This window comes from Echinops telfairi, unplaced genomic scaffold (assembly GCF_000313985.2).
Source record: "Echinops telfairi isolate 266 unplaced genomic scaffold, ASM31398v2 ScPeMD7_4;HRSCAF=17, whole genome shotgun sequence".
Classification (NCBI taxonomy): Eukaryota; Metazoa; Chordata; class Mammalia; order Afrosoricida; family Tenrecidae; genus Echinops; species Echinops telfairi.
Genome location: NW_022103900.1, coordinates 11,267,008 through 11,283,433, shown reverse-complemented (window position 1 = coordinate 11,283,433; position 16,426 = coordinate 11,267,008). Strand labels below are relative to the sequence as shown.

The following is a 16,426-nucleotide window of genomic DNA, read 5'->3' as shown; positions in this document are numbered from 1 at the left end:
GCCCAAACCAGCCTTGCTCGGAAAGCCATTCTGCCTGCGGACAGCACATCGCCGCGGCTGGGGGCAGAGCCAGCCCTCTGCTGCCCGCCAGGACCAGTCTTTCCCGTCCAGGACCACATTCTTGAGGGTTCTTCCGCTAGCCATGCTGAAACAGTTTGTGGATCTGGAATTACTCTGGCTTGGTGGATCCTCTCTCTGGTCTCAAGCAGTGGTTCTCAACCTGTGAGTCGCGACCCCTTTGGAAGTCAAAGGAACCTTTCATAAGGGTCGCCTAAGGTCATCAGAAAACACAGATACCGAGACACCCCTCCGCTCTCGTCTCCAAGGGGGTCGCCCACACGCAGAGACGCCCACCTAGGAGTACCCAGTGTGAAGGGTGTTACAATTCATGGAGAACATGGAGCGATATTTATGCTCCTGCTTAAAAATTTGAAAGAAAGCAGAAAATGCTTTCAAGTGAATGGAATTAAATGTGTGTGTGTGTGTGTGTGTGTTGAGTGTTTAATTTTTGTAATTTGCCTCAGCAGTGAGTATGTCTGTCGATGGGGCTTCACCAAAACCCCGACGCAGGATAAAATTGGGGAGCAAACGCCACACAGCTAACTGGCAAGCTGTCTTTAGACTTGTGCCCAGGGAGCGAAGTCCACGTCTGAGGGTTCAGAGGACTGGGTCGGAGGGGCCCTATCTCCCCTATCTCCACGGGCTTCCCTGTAACTCACTCTCAAGATGCGCTGGTCAGGCAGTGGCCCGGCAGCCAGGGTTGAACATGGACTAGTGTTTAACCTTTCCTCCCCCACCTTCTTTTTAGGGCTCTGTGGCCCAACAAACATTCTTTAGAGCAGTGTTTCTCAACCTTCCTCATGCTGCCACCCTTTAAGATAGTTCCTGATGTTGTGGTGACCCCCAACCATAACATTATTTTCATTGCTACTTCATAAATGTCATTTTGCTACTGTTATGAATCGTCATACAAATATCTGATAGGCAGGATGTATTTTCATTGTTATAAACTGGACATAATTAAAGCATAGTGATTCATCAAGAAAACAATATGTAATTATAGACTGTGCAATATTTACTTCTAATGACAAATAAATGAAATGTTGTCTTGAAGCATGGTGTAGTATGTCATGCTTCTAAAAAGGAACGTGCTGACATTGAGTCGATTCTAACGCACAGGAACCTGTAGGGTGGAGAAGACTCATCCTTGTGGGTGTCTGAGGCTATAAATCTTTACTGGAGCAGAAAACCTCATCCTTTCTCCGGTGGAGTGGCTAGTGGGCTGGAACTACTGACTTTTGGTTATCAACCCAACACACAACCAACAGTGTCATCAGAACCCATTGCAATTCGCAGACCTAGCCAAAGATTCAATGACAGACAGTTGTCAACTATGCACATGAGAGAAAAAAAGAGGGGGAAAGAACAAAATAAGCTAATGAAAATTGACATATTTTGTGGTGATGAATGTATACTAATAGCTTCTCTGGGGAACAGCCCCGTTTTCCTTCATCAGAGGACTTAAAAAAAACTGGTGGACATGTTACATGTAAAATTCTGCAAGGATTTTTTTTTAATGCACTTACTTTAAGACCCCACAAGCATCCTGGTCACAAGCCAAGTGGTAAGTTAAGACCTTATCTTTAAAATGTTCCCTTCCATCCGGTTGTTGTTGAGCTACCATCAGAAGGCTTTACAATGATAGAAGGCCATAGAGACTATGCATCCTACAAAATATTGCTGATTAACACAGTACATCTTAAACATTTGCTCAAAACAAATTTCGCCTGGGAAAATTTGTAACACAATTTGTGATACCATTAATTACAGATGGGAGGAAGAAAATGGCCCTTCAACAAGCACGCAAACCCAACTGGTAAAACAACTGAATTTAATGGAAGAGAAAGTCTTGGGTACAACCCCAGCTAAATTGTCAAAACACTAACCAAAGACATTCACAAACTATAGCGTCAACGAAAGTGACCGTGTCAGCGAGAGATGGCAGAGTTTGCATCTGTTTCATACCCGAAGCATCACGGTGCTCTCCAGGGAACCTGTTTTGAGTACTGCCTGCATGGGACATGTTTCAACACTTCCTGCTGGCCAGAGAAAAGGCAGTAGAAGAAATCCCTTCAGAGGGGCCTAATTGCCCGTGTTTAAGCACAAGCTAACTAATCAATTGTCAAACACCTCACAGTAGCACGAGCCTGATCTGAAAGTCTCCAACTCTATGATTTTGTACCCTCAAATGTTTCTGCAAATACATGGGGAAAAAAAGTTAAATATGTAGATATAACATAGTGATTCAAAACCTTTTGTGACTCTGCATACCCTCAAAGAAGCAACAAATTGGTGTTTTTTAAAGATTTAAAAGCTAGCCTTAAGATGCTCTGTATTTATGTAATAGTGGAAATGCTTTCCTACCCAGAGACAGAAAACTAGAATAAATGACAGTAAGGCTCCTTTCCAGATATAGAATCATCAAACTATTTTTCAGGGTTACAATGTCTTTCCTTGGTAATTAAATTACATGAAAAATACAGGAATTTCATTTTAAAAAGTGAAACGCGGTTTTAATAGAGCTACTCTTTAAATATTTTTAAAGCATCTTTCAATTCTTTAAAAGTTAGATTAATAAAAGATTAACCCAAGTGACAGTCTCCTACGCTTTTATCAATTCATTTCACCAAACATTTATTGAACACCTATTATAGGTCTTGCACTGCATAGCATGTTGAGTTTAAAAATGAAAAATGAATTAGCTGTGGTCTGCTCTCAAGGAATTTTTCAATCTCATGAAAGAGAAAAGCAAATGTCCAGCAATCTGTAGAAGAAGAAAGCTCAGGAGAGATGCTAGATGGGAGACTTGAAGACATGCTTAGGGGATATCAAGTAGATGTCACAATGGAATCCAGCAGGGGCGGCTCAGGGGGGTTTTCTCAGATAATGAACCACTTGAAGTGAACACAGAAGTCCTAGGAGGATCTCAACAGGTGGAGAATAACATCCCAAGGAGCAAAATGGAGATGAGTCAAAGCTAGTTGCTGATAAAGTCAATGTAGAGAGGGAATGGTATCCCATTTGATAAAGATCCTCCTGGTTTATAATTTTAAAAAAAGAATTTGAGATTCCTAACTCCACTACAGCCTAAATTAACCTGTTTAATATCAGACAATCTTTTCACGTCACTCAAAGGGACAATGTCTGGGGCTTCTTTAAGGGGAAAAACAATCTCTCTTATTAGCTAGGGGCCACGCCCATCCACAGCGCCAGGCGCTGTAAGTTCGCTAGCCCATGACCACGCAGGTGTGGATTATACACAACTAGACATCCTAGAAGGCATTTGGATCAACTCTCTCTTGGATAAAAGTGTAAATGAGCACAGAGAGATTGAACGACTTGTCAAGGATAACAAAAAATATAGACGACAGACAGTCACTTCTGCCGACATCTTCGTGCACCAGTGTCACTGTGTTAAGAGGTGCTCTTCCTCGCGTGGTAGCAAGGTTGTCAAGAGTCTCCATAAAATGCTGTTGAACTTCAACCAGACAGTGGACTGTTTCTAGTATATGTAATTAGCATATTCAATTCTGAATAGGTATTTCTATGTCTACAATTTCAGACCATGAAGGAAAATAGCTTAATTGAAAAACTTAAGTTCTCAGGAAATACAAAAGCTTTTCAGAGAAATAGTTTCTCAATCTGACTTTAGTTTAGTTATCACCTAGGTAATGTAATAGAAATAATTACACCCCCCAAAAAATTTCCATTTAATTTCTGTGATAAAGCATACCCTATATACTCGTGTATAAGCCGACCCAAATATCAGCTGCAGCATGTAATTTTACCACAAAAACTGCATTTAAAATGTGCTGAAAAACTCGGCTTACACACAAGTACATACAGTATATTACTAAGAGGCATTTTACTATTGGGGGTGGGGGGGTCAGAAGAGTGTGTTATTAAGGAATGTGTTAATGTTTACTGAAGGGGCATGATGTTGCAACACTTAAGAAGCACCCAACTGCCAACCAAGAGGCTGATAGAGCTACTCCCAGGAAGAAAGGCCTGGTGTCCACTGCCCTACAGATGCCCACCCAGAAAACACCATGAAGCACTTCTCTTCTGTCACACGAGTATCACAACTCGACACCATTGCACCTAACAAAAACAAGACAAGTGTGCTGACAAAGCACCTACAAAAACTATCATCAACCTTTGCTAAACAATATCATATGTATATCTACTTCAAATGGCTTGAACATATTATATGGTGAAAATACATTCTCCCAAACAGCCTTTGAAAAGATAGCCTCCCATCCTCAATGGACTTTCTTCATGAATTCCATTTGTAGCCTACGCCCGCTGAACGCTGTGAGTGAGAAAGCGAGTCTACTCACACGACTGATCCTCTTCACAGATGGAGGACCAGGGGCTCAAGGTTAGTCTTGGCTGCTAACCAGGTCAGTGGCTCAAACCCACTAGCCACTCCATGGAAAAAGGAGGATGTCCTTGCTCCAGGAAAGAGCTATGGTCTCAGAGACCTGCAGCAGCCGTTGTGCTCTGTCCATAGCCCGATGTGAACTGGAACAAGCTAGATGGCACTGGGCTTTCCAGCTGTAGAGGACAGCCAGAAAAAGGAAGACCGTACCAACATGGACTGACGCAGCGGCTGCCACCACAGGAACCATGCTGAGGCTGGCGCAGGTTGAGGCAGAATTTTGTTCTTTTGTACGGTCCCCATGAGTCAAAACCAACTTGACACACTAAACGACAGCAACATATGTTTAAAGCTTTTTTTCAAGTTATGGGAGAAACAAAAAACTTTAATGGGTACAAATCCTAGATAGTCGGGATTAGATGTAAATGCTGCCATTTTGTTAAGGTAGGCTATAACTTATTGATCGTAGAGTGCTGCATACTATTCCTTGTGCACTCTTCACCAATTTCTTGTAAGCTGGTTTTCTTACTGATTTAATCAGATGTCAATTTAAAGAACTGTTGAGGTCATTTTATTTTTTTCCCCTCACAACAGTTAGATAAAAATAGTTCTTTCTCTTTGCTGTACTTCAACCACTTTTGTCATTTATTTTGCTTTGTGTTTTTTCCCTTTTTCCCTGATAATAACTCCTTGCCAAGAATGGCAATTTGCCCATGCCAACAAAGGCTGCTGCTATACATTCCCCCTTCTACATGGCCTAATAGCCTCTTAATGAATTCAAACTACCTTTTCATGATCTAAATATCATATTCCAGTGGCTCAAGTAAAATTGTATTTTACAGACGATCAAGTAATAACCATCCTTGCAGTTAATACCTTTAAAAAAAAAAATCCAGCCCCTTAAACTAGCATACAGGTGTGGATGAAACTGGAGACCAACACATGACGATGAATGAGGCCGCAAGAGTCTGTTAGTTTTCAAACAGTAAAATGGGTAGAAAATCCTTTCCCCTTGGCCCTTTGGACCAGGATACCCTCGGGGTAGGCTGCTAAGAAAACAGAAAAAATATGACAAATATACATTCAGGAGCACATGTTTATTACAATTACACATCAGCAACAATTTCCAGATAATAGGTGAGTGACAGTGGCATTTTGTTATACTAGGGTAGACTTCTAGGAACTATACACTGGGATAAAATTATGGATTTGGGTGGCAGCATTTAGACAATCCTCCACCACACGCTGTACTGTCCACACTGGATATCTTTAAACAATACAAAATAATTTTGCTGTAAGATTTTCGACTTGAATGCTGAAACCAAATAAAAACAAAACTCAATAGAGAAACAAAGCAGGCATTACGGCATTGTGTGTGTTTCTTGATGGACTTATAAAGAGAACAAAGCATATTAAAGAACTTCCAATAATAGAATTTTCCCTAATACCTAATATCAGTGATAGAAAGTTAACTCTACCGTGCTTGCGTGCGTGCGTGTGTGTGTGTGTGTGTGTGTGTGTGTGTGTGTGTTTCAGGGGAAGTCAGGCATTTGTGCTTGCATACTGAATGCTTCTCTTTCTAGAGAGATGGCAGTTCAATATAAATATCTCTTTCTGAATAGGACTTGTAAGTGTTACCATCCATGAATAGACTCATATTGGTGATAGTACTTTTAAAACAATACAAAACCAATTTTTTCCAGTTAAGAAACATTGCTCATATTCATAGTACATTTAAAATCTCCCTGCAGAAAGAATAAGCACTGATCGTGTAGGCATAAAAAAGTTCCACAGCTGGTGATATTTCTTCCCGCTTTCAGACAAGGAATGAGGCCACTTGAAGTCCCAAGGTCTATACCGGTGTCATATCAGTATCCTCTGACCCACTCCCCACCCCCCATGCCCACCCCGGCCCCTCAAAAGGTTGCTTAATCTTCTGCAAAATGCAAATGAAAATCTCTTTCTTGAAAGGGGACTTTACACCAACACTTTTGGTGAAGGGTTCCATGGTGGGGGCAGGGAGATAAAGAGCCACATCTTTTGTGAGTTGGGTTAAAATTCACTCCAGCTTTGTGACTCATGAAAGTCAGTGTTAATATAAATGTGCTTTGGAAAGTAAAAATGGCTTTTATTCTTAACAAGTTACATATTGAGTGTTATTCTTTTAAAATGACTCATGAAATATCTTAAGTACTTAGAGTCATGAATATGTTCTTTTTCTTTTACGTCTGCTTGAATGTAATTTTTCATTTTCCAGGAAAGGGATACATTTTCTAACTAACCCCGTTAACCTAATTACTCATACCGAAATACCCAAAGCGCCCTGACATCAATACCTTCACAGAGGAATGTATCTATGTGCATGCACAAAATAACAGCATATCCCATTTAAATAATCAAAACCGTAGTTTTTAATTAAAATATTCCCTTAAACACATGTAATTTCTCGGAGTAAAATTTATCAAAAGCCCTTAATGTTTGCAACAGTGTAAATACCCTAGGCATATAGTTATCTTTTTTATCTGTAGAAATATTGACTATGAAATTTTAATATTCTTAAAAAGAAAGAAAATACTCTGGTTATGTAATGGTATTTGATCTTAATAAGGAGACTGTAATGACAATTCTTTTGACCTTAAAAGAACACTTTCCCCTGCTCAGAGTAATTATCTTGAAAAATTCAAATAAGTGAATCATACCTAATTAAGATTTATAATTTAGCATCATTCAGGTACATGATCTGAGAGAAAAAGTTGACCATATGAACTTCAATGGGAAATGGAAAGAGAACAGCGGAAGGGAAATAAAGCTGCTATTTTGGGCATAACAATACATTATGCTGCCAGATAATTTCTTGATTCCTGTTTTAATCTTCTTTAAAACCAAATGCTTAATGTGACAATATCTTAGGCTCAAGGACCAGAGGGAAACTGGGCAAAAAGGATCTCCGTATAAATTATACTATGGAATTTGGAGATAGACGAGGCAACATAGGACACTTTAAAAGATGCACGGGGGTTACCTCCCTATTAAAACAGTACATGCTTGCAGAGTGGGAATGTCTTGAATGTAAGAGTCTCATGAACCTTGGGGTAAAATTGTAATTAAATGGGATCCTGTGATGAGTTACTTCTAAGCTTATTTGTTTGTTTTTTGTTAAAATGCCTATCAATGGCATACTGATTTCCTTATATATAGCACAAAGTTTGTTTATTTGTTTTCTCTTAGAAGGTCCCACAGGTAGTACTTCTCCCCACAAAGTATAATGAGACATTCCACCAGGGCTCAAATATTTTCCTCCCCAGAAATACCTTTACAGTCCCCCCAACCTCCCTCTGTCTCGGACAACATAAAAGAATAGTTACTTTTCCAAGTGCTTTGATATTTCCTTTCCTGGCAGAGTCATCTGATGTGAGAAATATCTTTTGAAAATAAATGGTGCGACTTCAAGTGCACTCTGATCCCTACTTGCTGGACATTCCCACCTGTCTGTTTTGATTTGAAAAAGGCCACTTGATTTCAAAATTTTGTTTCAGGTACCTTAAGACGAGGCTTTATCTCCATCTCGGGTATTACCTTGGGAAACAACAGTATAAATGTTGCATCTACCACTTAGCAGAGACTAGTCCAAGGAGGAGAGGGGTCCTGGATGGTAACCACACTCACTTACTAGGCAGGGAACCTCGGTGCCTGTGACACTGGTTAAGAAGCTAAGCTCACAACGTCACTATCACATGCTGAAAAGTCCCTGTTGGTACATGAAAGAGTCCCTTTTCATCTCTAGCCTAGCTGTCACCACATGTTTATCTAGCTACAGTGCCACTTTCCACCCATCAAAATATTAATACTGATTCTATTACAACAGTGTAATCATTCGTGGGTTGGCTCCTTCTCCATGAAGGCCAGGCAGTGAGTTGCTATTTTAGTTTTTAATCGTCTGGACTTGCTGGTCAGAATCAACCGATGCTGTGAGTTTTTTTCTTCCTTGTACCAGGACCTTAGGGAAGAGGCCTGGTGGTAGTGTGCTCAGGTGCTAACTGAAAGGTCTACGGTTGTTTCAACCCCACCAGCCACTCCACAGATGGAACACATCACCGTCTGCTTGCATCAAGATTTCGGGCTTAGGAGCCCTTTGAGGCAGTTGGACTCCGTCCGGTAGGGCCACTAGGAGTCACCATCAACCTGATGGCAGCGGTTTGGTTTGGCTTGGGAGTGGGTAGTGGTACTGCCTGGCAGTGGAGAACTTTCCCAGCTCTTACTAGGTTTTATTTTTTGTTTCTGTTTTGTTTTGTTTTTTTGTTTTTTTAATACAACTCACTAAAACCCTCTCACCCCAATGATTGTGTTTTTACAGAATGGCTCGTAAGTATTCATCTGTATGCAAACACTTTAAAAAATGCACGTATCCTTTTAGGAAAAACTATAGAAATGCATGTGATCTCTTAGAGCATATCTCAGGAACAGGGCAACATAAGAACGACTATTTCAGGCACTCGCTCATGGAAAGAGAAGAAGATTCCATCAGTTCTCTTACTCAACTCCCATGCTGACCCTTGCAGGTTGAGCCACGGGCAACAACTGCCGAATGGTCAGGCTTCGAGTGGGAGGGCAATGACTCACACAAAGCAAGCCCTTGATGGAAGTTTGTGGGTGGTGAAGGCAGGGCCTGCTTCGTTGCCCTGAGCCCTGTGCAGATGCACACAGGGCCTCACACACAGAAAGGCCACGCTCTTGGTTTACTGCTCGGCAGTGGCTGTTGAAAGTCTCAATAAAGTTTGACCATTTTCCCTTAGAACTGGGCTCCATGGAGTCTGTAGCCAGTCCTGGTTAAAAGTGTCAATGTTTGTTGAAAGTGATGGCAATAAACGGAAAGACTAGCCAAAAGGAAAGCCAGGGCTTGGCAATGCACTGCTTTTCATTTTGAATGATACTGTTTCCAGGGACCATATTTTCTCATGAGCCAAAGTATGAAAAGAGAGAGCAGGTCACCCATTCCCAGATGAGTGCACCCTCAGAACTACACAGCATGCACTTACATGTTTTTCAAAACAACAGCAACAAAAATACCACCTAATTTGGTCCAGCGAAGCAAGCACTGGTGGGGTTGGAGGGGCGAGCAAAGCAGATTGTGTGAGGAGGATGGATGGAGCAGAGTGCAGCTTCTGTTCCTGCGCCAGTAATATATCCACGAGTGGAATGAAAAAAATATCTAAGTCACCGGCAGATATCAAAAGTCACAAGAAAGGAACTGAGGAAATCTATTTGTAACTTGCGAAAGTAATTACTGATACTTGTTTTGGTAAAACGTACTCATCGTGAAAATGAAGGCCATCTTAACAGGAAGCAAATTGTCATATATGTTTTTTAAATGAAAACTTTCTAAGAAATATTCGCTAATATTAAAATAGAAACAACTTAATTTGAGTAGCAAGGTTAAAAAAAAGTCTAACCTCGTCTCCTTATATTAAATCAGTGTTCAAGATGTTTCAAAACATGATCAGCGGCGGCAATAGTGTTTGACAGAAGCTACATCTGAATTGAAATTCTTTGAATGTGCTCCTTCTAATATATCCTGAGACAACAGCCAACCATATGCAGTGGTAAACAAAGTCTCAATCTATCAGCAACAAGACAACAAGCAGATTTGTAGCATAAAACATGTAAACATTACTAACAAGAAGTTCCGTATGATAGCTTGTGTTTGGGTGGTTTCCGATCAGCACTCTCGTTTGCCTCATCCGTCTTCTAACTAAGACTACCATCGCCAACAGGTACCCGACAGAATGTGCTACACGAAGGCAGAGTCCCAAACAAGCATCCGCAGTGCTGCCTATGAAACAGAGCACACCCACCTGCGGAGGGCTTCCCTCCAAGTCACTAGGACAATTGTATTCTGGCCACATTTCTATCTACCCCTTATTTCTACAATCGCATTTCCTTGAAGACGCATCCCACAAGTACAATTGCCACTGAAGCTCTTAACATTGCAAACAGCAAAAGGGGCAGTCATTAATAATCATGTCAAAGCAGTTGATACTTACGCTGGGAATTTCTACTACAAATTAAATGAAAAAAAATGAATGATAAAATTCAGATTTAGATAAAAGGTACACACTCAAAAAAATCAAACTATCTAAAGCACTTGTCAAATAGGTACTTACATACAGACTTTTTAAAAAGTCTTCCCTTTTTAATAGACAAGAAATTAGCTATTATTCGTGTATGTGCATGTGCATGCATGTATATGTGTCTCTGTTAACTGAAACGTGGGAAATTTTCAGACTTGCAATTTTCCAAGTGATTACCAAAAAAATCATAAATCCAACTGCTTTTAATAAAACATTAGTTCTTATATATGCCAGAAGAAAGAGAAATGTATATATAGGTAGTAGGGGGTGGGGGGTGGTGTGTGTGTGTGTGTGTGTGTTTTAATGGAAGAAAAATGCACTGCTTTCTGTTCACTTGCTTATTCTGGTTTATCAGTGACTTAAGGAAAAAAAAGCAGATATGCTGATTAATCAAGTCGTATTGATCAGTAGCACATGTCAATATTTCACAGAAATGTCTGCAGAACAATTCTTCCCAATCAAAAATGTATGAATCAATTTAAAATCCTGGTCAAAAATATATTAACCCTGCAGTAAATGAGGTACTTTGTATAAGTTGTAGGCAAAATTTGTACTTAAGAATATACAGATCAAAGGCAAAACACCAAACATTTCCATTACGCCAAGGCTCTAAGAGCAAAGCAGAAAGTTCAAAACATAAAAGCCCACAATTGTTTCAAATACACCTAACAATTCTGCTGATTTAGGACCATTAAAACTGATTACTTAATTAGGCAATCATTGAAGGCAGGCAAACACTCACACAGACAAAAACAGGCAGGCATTCGCATACTCTGTCTTCACCTTGAGCTGAAAATTCCGCAAAATGCCACAGCCACTCAAACTTTCATGGCTTATCCTCTTGCATAAACTAACCAAGATATTGAATCCTCAAAGGTGGCAACCTGATGCTCAAGCAAAAAAAAAAAAAAAAAATTACCTGCAATAATGTTATTCATTTGTCTTCTGAAGCAGCTAGTATTCTAAACTCCCTTAGAAATGCCAACCAATATTTTGCATTGTCTATATATTCTTGGAGCTACTCTCTTTTTCTCCCCTCTGGTCATACTCTCGTATTAGCTAAAAGTAATTAATGACAGTTTCTGCTCTGGAGTAGTCTACTAGAAGTACGTGCCAATAGTTTTAAAGTCCCTACCTAAAATGAATTAATTTTTTAAAAAGATTTTCTGTTGATGGGGGGATGGAGGACAGCACTGAAAACTCAGCTACAGAAGCCTAAAGACAAAAACCCTATATTTTCTCTCAGAAGAGAGCAGATTCAATTTTAAAAACCTCCCTGATATAGTGCAATCAAGAGAAAGGCAAATATTGTTGTTGTTTTTTAAAAGGTATCTCTTGAAATAATCCCAAATAAACCCTACAAACTATCTTTCAGAGAGGAGAAAAGCAAGGCAACTCACACATCCAGCTTCCAAACAGAAGTCTCACCCTCTTCCAGGAAAATAACAATGAGACTTTATTACCCTGCTATGATTCTTTCATTCTAGACATGATTAATTAACAAGTACTACACTGCCTAAAACTCCCACCAAGCTCTGCCCTGCCTACTTGCTGACAGACCCACATGAAATAACAAGTAAGACACCAGTAGGATAAGGCAAAGTATCCAAAAACTCTATTTCAAAGAAGCAACACTTCTCTCAAATCTTTGCCTCAAAAAAGTGAAGCAGGGTTGCTTTTTAAACTCCTTGCACACAATGAGGCTGTGTTTTTAAACTGGGGCATTTTCTTAACAATACCATTTTAAAGTTTGAATAATGCATGCAGTATTTTCAGTATTCAATAATCCATAGCATGTTTAACCTAATACTTACTTGCTTTTTTTAAAGCTGAAGTCCATGTAGCTTATTCTGATAACCACCCACATGGGCAGTTAATCAACAATAGGGATGATGTGTGCAACATTTTTATAGGAAAAAAAGTGTTTCTTTCCCAAATGAACATTAACTTGTCACAAATATAATGGGGAAAAGCAAACAGTAATCAAACAGCCGAATCAGAGGTACAGGGGAAGAGAGTAATAGTAAAATCTGAATGAATGAAAAACTCTTGACTATGTGTAGTCTTCTAAAGCACTCTTTCAAAACAACTTTCCCTTTCAAACCATTTTTCAAAATCTTCTTGCCAACTGAGAAGGGAGCCGTAATTGGATGGCTTACCAACACACACATACACACATTTTAACAACTCTCAGTTTATAAAGCCTGGGATTTCCTCTTCAACCCTTCAACTCTTAAGTCCGAAAACATTCACACATAGCACCATTTGAATAAATAGATCTTGTTGGTGCCTGAAAACTTTTTTTTTTTAAATACGTCTATACTGGTCAAAATATCCTTGCTTTTCTTTCTTTTCTTTTTCCTGTTGTATTAAATTTAGGATCAAACACATCAAAGCAGTGTCCACCTCGGACCTAACTTTTAGAGGATCAATGTGACAAGGCAGTCCCTGATAGATGTTTCTCTTGATAAACGACTTGTTCAAAAGAGACATTGTAGCTTTCATTTCCTGACCACAACACACTTTTAATTTGCAACAGCAGAGCTGCGAGAGTGTGAGCACTCGCCCCTTTCCAGCAGTGGAGGCTTCTAGCTGATTCCTTCAGGCCACACATCTGAGACAAACAAAATCTAAAAATAATCAGAGCAGCAGAATGAGAAAGCAGGAGCCACTCGGCTACTTCATACAGAGACCCAAGTGTCTACTTTTTAATACTTATTGAAACTACTGCCCTCCCCCTCCAATTCTAGTGTATGATAACAAGGTTCCTTTAAGTGAACCTCTCATTTGCACATCGGGCATTTAAACACACGGGGAAATAAATTATGGGGCTATTATTTAGAGTAAGCAAAGATTTGGGGGAGGGGGCAATTTACACACTTCAGTCTGTGGCTGAATGTTAGGAATTATCTGATTGCCTAAACCAGCGTGTTTTTTACACATGATTGTAATGATGATCATTACTCCTAACCAGAAATCACATTTAAGTATCAATACAGTGAACAGTCGAACCATCCCATTTCTGCTCTCAGCACATTGTCCGAGCTCCGATTTAAAATTTATAAATGTAATATCCTCCCCATCTCAGGCAGCAGCCCAATCTGCTCTGAATATATATTACAGCTTTAACATCACAGAGGGAAATCGCCCATCTGGCAATCCCATTCGCTCCAACAGCTCCGGGGGGAAAAAAAAAAGCTGTGCTCTCTCCTCCTTAAAACATTTCTGAGGGCAAATTATGTGCATCTAAAATAAACAGTCTTCTTATTGATCACTTCAAAGTCAACAAGTTCCAAATGCAAAATTCAATCAAATCCTTCCTATCGGGTTCCAAGCGCGGTGTGTATTTAGCTCACTGGTCACCACAGCCCAAGCAGAAGTGTGTGCTGCGCAGCAGCTCTTGCGTCCCTTTCCTCATATTCACGTTTGTGGTGTGAGAGCACTGACCGTGGCCACACTACAGCCCTCTGGCAGCTTGGCCTGACTGTTATTTCTTTTCCTATCTTTTCTCTCCCTCTTTCTTTCTTTTCAGGAGAGAGTTCCGTGGTGGGGGGATATCAATGAAACAACAGTCCAGTGTAAAGTGGGCACAGCCTTTAGTGATGCAAAATACTTTAACATCTTTTTCTGTTGCTGTGTTCCCTCTCAGTCTTAATTGAATATCACAAAGTGTACACACTGCCCTGCCACAAGAGCTATTGAAAAGCCCCCTCTCACTCCATTTATCTGACCTTTTTTTTTTCCTTGTAAAGAGAGAGAAATGAGCGATTCCAAATGAAGTCAATTTCAGTGCCTGATTATTTAATTCTGTCACAGGTTAAAAGTAAAAAGCACTGACAGGCAGGACAAGTGAATGGCATGGAATAAAAAGCACAACAAACTATTACTGTTCGTAAGACATGAACTTTAAGCAATCAAAAAAAATTTTTTTTAATTTTAACCTGAAAAAAAAATACCCATTCACACACTCACCCGAAAAACCACACTCAGAAGAACTGATTACTCCACAAAGTGCAATCATTGAGAAAGCAGCTAGTCAAACTGCTTTAATAGATTAACAGAAAAAAAAAATGCATCCAGACCTGTGGGTGTTCATATACTTTCATTAGTAAGCAGGCTTCCCCCCCCTCCCTCCTTATCCTCCCTCCATCCAACCCCGCCCCAAAGAAAAACCCACCCAGAGTTTGACTAATTTACATACCATTTGACTTCAGCAGTTATGTAGTGCCTTACTAGTAACATGCAACTTCAGGATTACAGCTAAAACCGATCAAAGTGGACTCAAGCAATATATTAATCAAAACTGAAATATAAACAAGTGATTGCAAAAGCAAAAAAAAGCATTGTGACATTCAGAGATACATATATATTTATTTAAAGCCATTATATATCATGAACATCTGTTTCCCCAGCAAAATCTTCAACGATTCAATCATGCTTTTAAATGTGTCTTCTCTATTTAGATGCAAAGGAAGTAAATTCCAAAACTGACATACCATAAACACTGGTGCTACTGATCATTTCTTGCTGGCAGCACAAAAAGCTGAATTGGATTTCTCACAAGCAGGAATTCCAAAGGTTGCTTTTCATTAAAGCCACTTTTCCTCTCAGCTATCAAATGTCACTGCCTTGAAACGTGGGCCCTTTCGTCAGGTATTCATTTAACCTACATGCATATAATTAAGGGGGAAAGCAACATCAACAAAAAGGGGATCTCAGATCACAGGAGAAGAAAGAAAGGGAAAAAAGCACATGACCAGGAATGCAAGTCCATGTCAATTTCACTCGCTCCCATTGAAACTAACAAGAGCTCCGGGGAGGACGGTAATAGGATCAGTGGATTGTATATACCATTAAATTATACATCTTTCTCTCCCGTTCCTTTACCAACAATACGCCCACCACGCTGTACCCCCTTCCAGGATGATGTGCTTACAGTTTTCTGCAACCGATCTTCTGACATTTTCACGTCCCCCCAGCCACGAGATTGTAATTTAACCTCAACTTTTTGTGTGTGTGCAAGATTCTTATTTACACTTCTTATTTACTTAGAAGTTAGTTCCCGAAGAAAGTCTAGCCCCACCCTATGTCTCTGCTTTCTTTTTCTTTTCTTTTTTTTTTATTTAAATTTTGAAGTCAAAAGATAGTAGCAAGTAAACCCCCGTATAGCGGAAAACGGGATTCTTGCCGTCGCGAACTCTTAATCCCATACTATTGTTACAATGATTAAAGCTGCAAAAATATGCATTACGCTTCTGGGCTACTTTGTACAGAGAAATTAGACAGCAGGTTGGCTACAGAATAGAAACGCGTGCAAATTAAGTTTAATATTTACGGCACAACTCGGAGATCGCTTTATACTATACGTCTCGGTTCTATTTATATTCTTTTTTTAAAAAAATAAAACAAACAAAAACAAAAACAAATTTAAACAGATGGTAGGAAAGAAACTACGAAGCTCCTCTTACCTGAACGCGCGGAGCGAGCACCCGATAGGTTAGCGTAGCATCGATCCGATGTGTTTGCTGATGAATGGAAGCTCGGGTTAAGTGAAGGTGCCTATGATTTGAAATCATTCCAAGTTTTTGAAGGGAAGACGGACTGCAGCCTCTGCCATGTTGGAATTTCAAACCCAAAACAGCTGCTTGGAAAGAGCCAGCATGCCAGAGGCTGGGCGCAGGCGCAGAGCGCCGCCGAGCCAAATTCAAATCACTTTCACACTAAGAGCCAAAGATCAGTTTTCAAAGGCGAGAGGGAGAAAGAGACGGAGGCCGCGGCGAGGGCGAGCCGACGGGGGCCGCGGCGAGAGGAGGCCGGCCGCCGAGGACCTGGAGGGAGAGGGAGAGGGAGAGGCGCG

General features: G+C 40.2%; 1 protein-coding gene across 1 annotated transcript in view; it reads right to left on the bottom strand.

The window, feature by feature from the left end:
* The window catches only part of FIGN (fidgetin, microtubule severing factor), a 132,589-nt gene extending 116,372 nt beyond the window's left edge, over positions 1-16,217 (bottom strand). The window contains exons 1-2 of the mRNA XM_004703785.3: positions 16,038-16,217; positions 15,066-15,235 (exon numbers count right to left, since the gene is read on the bottom strand). Of these exons, the coding sequence (XP_004703842.1) occupies positions 15,066-15,090 (25 nt within the window). The 5' untranslated portion in view covers positions 15,091-15,235; positions 16,038-16,217. The remainder of the gene's footprint in view (positions 1-15,065; positions 15,236-16,037) is intronic.
* Positions 16,218-16,426: the final 209 nt, after the last annotated feature.